Source organism: Aethalodelphis obliquidens, unplaced genomic scaffold (assembly GCF_003676395.1).
Source record: "Aethalodelphis obliquidens isolate GAN/ISIS:26980383/991018 unplaced genomic scaffold, ASM367639v1 scaffold1625, whole genome shotgun sequence".
NCBI classification, from domain to species: domain Eukaryota; kingdom Metazoa; phylum Chordata; class Mammalia; order Artiodactyla; family Delphinidae; genus Aethalodelphis; species Aethalodelphis obliquidens.
Genome location: NW_020839536.1, coordinates 821 through 5,694, shown reverse-complemented (window position 1 = coordinate 5,694; position 4,874 = coordinate 821). Strand labels below are relative to the sequence as shown.

The 4,874-nt window shown below is 36.1% G+C and overlaps 1 protein-coding gene across 1 annotated transcript; it reads right to left on the bottom strand.

Annotated features, from left to right (window-relative positions):
• Window positions 1–796: 796 nt before the first annotated feature.
• LOC113617063 (centrosomal protein of 78 kDa-like) lies at window positions 797–4,784 on the bottom strand. The gene is made up of 2 exons (XM_027100384.1): window positions 3,781–4,784; window positions 797–1,129 (listed from the first exon to the last, which is right to left on the bottom strand). The coding sequence occupies exons 1-2, from the start codon at window positions 4,080–4,082 to the stop codon at window positions 934–936; spliced, it is 498 nt and encodes a 165-aa protein (XP_026956185.1). The 5' UTR covers window positions 4,083–4,784; the 3' UTR covers window positions 797–933.
• Window positions 4,785–4,874: the final 90 nt, after the last annotated feature.

The following is a 4,874-nucleotide window of genomic DNA, read 5'->3' as shown; positions in this document are numbered from 1 at the left end:
CTTGTCGTACTCTGCCATTTACTAATAAACCACTACGTGCTACAAATTGTAGGTGCTCATTTATAAAACGAAAGGGGGTAACCCTACACGAACTATAGATTTCTCCTACTCTAACATTTCATAATTTTCTAAGTTCTTTTCTTAAAATTTCTCTATATTATCATTAATTTTAATTAAAAAAATAAAAATCTAGCTTTCTCTTTTGAAAATCAAAGAGTAATTCCCATAGTCCTACAATAATGGAATAATTAGTTCTGAAACCTGTCAAGTTTCATGTTTCATATGAAAAGAAAATCACATTAAATACTTTTTAAAAATTAAACATGAACTTTGTAGCACAAAGACAAGGTTCCCCCCAAATGGTGTTCCTTTATTTACTAGAAATGTTCAGCTCTGCATTAAAGTTGAAAAAAAAGAAATATATTATTTTTGAGGTACAAAAATTTCTTATGAAAATCAATTTTTCTTTTCTGTCCATACAAACAAAAGTATGGAATGACATTAGAGGTCAGGTTTAGTTGGTAATAGAATGTAGCTTCTTGATATTTTTTATTTTAGGAAAGGAGAATATCAACATCAAAACTTTTTTTTTACTTTTATTTAAAATGAGGCCATATTTTCCTCTTATAAAAACAGAGTTCAGCTAGACCTGTCAATTTTCTCATCTGTAAAACAAGAACACTGAATCAGCTGACTATATTCATTCAGAACTCAATTTCTTTATCGTATGATCACTAAGGTTCTCCCTAAATCTAATATACTAAGGTTCTAAGGAAAGGAAAATATATTACTAACGACATGTTTTGATTTTTATTTCTTAGAGTTCAAATGTCCACCATTCACCTTGGTCTAAGCTTAAGGAACCATTCAAGGGGATACAATGCAGATGGGAGGGGAAAACAGAACCCTCACACAAGCTGTGCCGTGTTGCAATCAGGCTTCCATTTGAAAAATAACCTTGTCTATAGCTTTAAAGTGATAACTTTGTACCTGCAGTGCTTCTTGTTTCAAACGGATTTTCTCTGGCTCTTCCTGAACACTTTCTGAGGAATCATTGACCTCTTCGATTTCTGAGGAGGAAGGACTCTCTACTGTCACAGTCACAGGAAATTCTGATGGACCTGAGTGTCTGAAGAAGAAGATAGGAAATCACAGAGTTGTTACACTAAAGTGCAAAGAAAGAAGACAAGATTGTAAAAAAAGATAACACAAGCCAGATCCAAATATCCAAATATTAGAGGACATTTAACAAAAGTGATCTGAGGTATCATTATTTATAAATGTCTCTCACTGCTGCTTAGTCTAAAACAGGCAATGACTAAGTAAAATTACAGGAACTTATTTTTGCTATGTTACTGTACAGACCTCTGTTGTACATGGTTAGGATTAGTAATGGGAATTGCCCATATTATTTTATTAAGTTTCTTTCACAGAAGCCAAGTGAAGAGCCAAGGTAAACATTTTTTCTCAGATCAACTTTATACTGCAAATGAAAAATTTATTCTTCACCATCAGACACAAACAGTCTGGAAGAAAATGTAGTTTTTCAGAGGAAAATACATCAGTAAAGGGACTGATGAATAATCAGAAAGTCAACATATCTAAGCTGGGAATAACAGACATTAGAATTTTAAAAAAGAAATCACATACACATACACAACTAAAACTAACCCATCAAAAATTTCATCTTCTCACCACACTTAAGCCAAAACTAGGGTAACAGTAATACAATTCTCCCATCAAGATTCACTGCCACTGCAATGTTGTTCAATAGGACAGTTCCAAACATTTAAAACCTGACCTGGCCACAACCCCATAAAAGTCTACAGATCATAAAGAAGTGTGCTGGGATTATATAACCATGCAGAAGACAAGTCACTAGGACATCATTTTGACAACAAGCAGCAAACCCTGCAGCACAGGAAAACCGTAACAGGAGAACGAGGTGCACACCTCTCTCTCTGGGCATGCAAGGGCAGGACTGACACCCAAGATGCTCTTCTCTCAACCTCAGCAGTGGTGCCTTTCACAGAGCAACTATGCAGTCTCCCAGAACCACTGGGAAGGAGAATCTGATACTGACAGTATTAGCTTGCCATGAGGCCATAAGCGAGGGAATGTGTGTGGCCTTGGTGAGAGAGCAGAGGTTTGGGAGATGTTGCTTTATATTGGTTTTCAGATCAGGAATTTGTACATATAGCCCGCAAACAACGTTTCTTGAAAACATGTGAACATTCTTCAGTATGAGAGCTCCATGTGAGGGGTCAGAAATGGCACTCAAGTTCGTTTCACTGGGTAACAGCTGATTTGCAGACTGGAAAACAGGCTTCCTTGTTTACAGGCATAACCACAAGGCTGCCAGTTGTGTGCCAAATCCACAAAACTACACAGTTGCATTGGGAGAGCGACCAAACATGTTTTACATGGATTTATTTCAGAGAGGGAAATGCTTCTTGTAAGGCTCTGTCAGTTTAAAAAGCAAGGAGAATGACCATCCACCTTTCCCAATTCAAGTCCTATATATCATAAATATGATAGCTAAACACCAGCAACTGATTACATACATCACGAGCTTTGATGAATGGAAAGCCCCTAAAAAGATATCAACAAAACGAAGTTAGATCTTCATGTAAATACATCACCAGTTAAACCCAGTTAATACAACTATTTAGTATTATGTACAGTATCCACACAGAATTGTGTATAAAAATAAATAAGCTCAAAACAAGGACCTGGAGGGCTCTGCTATGGAGAAAACTGAACAGAATTCAGGTGACTGGCTCGGTAATAACTCTGAACTGCTGAGAGGCCCCTTCAGTTCCTATGTTCAGGATGCTTGAGATTTCAGTCTCACTTCTTTAAATGGTGATATTAATCATTCTCTAATTTACCACCCTGTGTGAGGAGGAATGACCTGAGATTAAGTGTCTCAGGAAGAAGATAGGAAACCACAAAGTTGCTAAACTCAAGTGCAAAGACTGGGGATTCAACACTATAGTTTATGCAACAGCAGTTCACATTACCATTTGCAAAAAAGTAGTCGGTTGTCCAATGGGGATTACAAACATCCATTTAACATGAGCAACTGAACAGATATTTTACACAGTAACTACTTCAAGTACTATTTAAAATCAATTCTCTTTGTTTTCTTAAGCAATTGTTAATCCCCAATTTCGTGAATACTACCAAGTCAGTCACTTGAAAATCATCTAGAGCAATCTATTTCACTTAGCAAGCCTAAAGCTATAGTTCAACCATTTTATTTACTGTTCTGTGACAAAAATTACTATGAACAGCTATCCCCTGGATAAGAAATCAGGTAAAGCTAGTTTGACTCACTAAATCTGATTTACTGAGTTAATAAGCCAGTTGTTTTAGAATAGGTCTAATGCATAATTTTCATCCATTCTGTATTAAACTATTTCCCCTGTCTAAAATGTCTTTTTGCCCATTCGTACATATCCAAATTCCTACTTCTGTGCTGTAGGGCTTCACGCAACTACACCTGCCTTTAATGAAACTTTCCTCACATGCACAATTGGTGATAATTTTAGTCTCCTCAAGACTCCCACGGGGTTAGCTCTGTTGTGACACTTGAGAAACAACTTGAAACTCCCAATTACCTTTTGTTTTTCTTCCTTAGAGGGCTCATTGGGCAGAAGCCATGTGTGAGTTATCTTTTTTCCTCTATAGAAAGCACCAGAGACCGCTCACATAACAGAAGTTCCAAAATAAAGGACTCTGAATGATTGAAAAAGACAGGGAATGCAAACACGTTACCTGTTGCTTTTTGCATGTTCTGCAGTACGCCACGGCCGGAAACCAGACACACCAGGTGGTAGAGGTTCAGGACCATAACATTCTTTACCAGCAGAGTGTTTCCTTCCATTACTTACAGGTTGCTTTGTGGTCAAGCCTATGTTTGACAAAGCATGAAAAGAAGGAATCAAGATGCACCAAAGGTCTACAGAGCAACTGTCACATGTGTACACTTTGAGAGGAATCAAACAGGCACTTGACAATGATGCCAAGGCCATTAAAAAGAGGATCGTTTTGTACAAAGGTTTTACATAAGCCAGCATTTTTAAAAAATGTAAGTTCTCTACAGTAACAAGTTATTTTAACTAAAACAAAAGTATTGAGATGTGCAGAAATGCAAAAATAAATTTTTAAAATAATCCCGAAGTATGATACATTTTATGTATTATGCAGAAACACTCAAGTTTACTGAATCTTAGAACACCTTTGGCATTTCTGAATCTCAAGGACACAGAAACACAGATACACCCATGACTTCTGCCAAACAGAATCTTCAGAATTAGACCAAAATTTCAATTTAAGATGAATTTTTCTATGTAAAAACAATAAAAGTTATAAGGCTGCAAGTTGCTGGGTGGTAGGTGAGTCAATGTTACTCTCCTATAAGCCTGTCAACCTTCACTGCTCCTTTGATTTCATACAGAAATCACACAAAAAAACAAATGAAACCCACTGGATAAAAGAGTGAAATGTGGAGACTTATCCTATATTTCAGTAGTAAAGAGGCAAGTATCTTTATATGAAATATTTGGTTGCAAAAACTAGACCTACGTGTTAATATTTTATTTAGAACAAGCCACATATTAAAATTCACATTTAAATATTTAATTTGAATTTACTGAAGACAAACATCATAGGTTAAAATGGTTATATTTATCCTTCAAAGCTACTATATTTTGTGTTATTTTATTTATTTATTTTAATAGATCTTTATTGGAGTATAATTGCTTCACAATTCTGTGTTAGTTTCTGTTACACAACAAAGCAAATCAGCCATATGCATGCACATGTCCCCATATCCCCTCCCTCTTGAGCCTCCCTCCCACCCTCCCTAT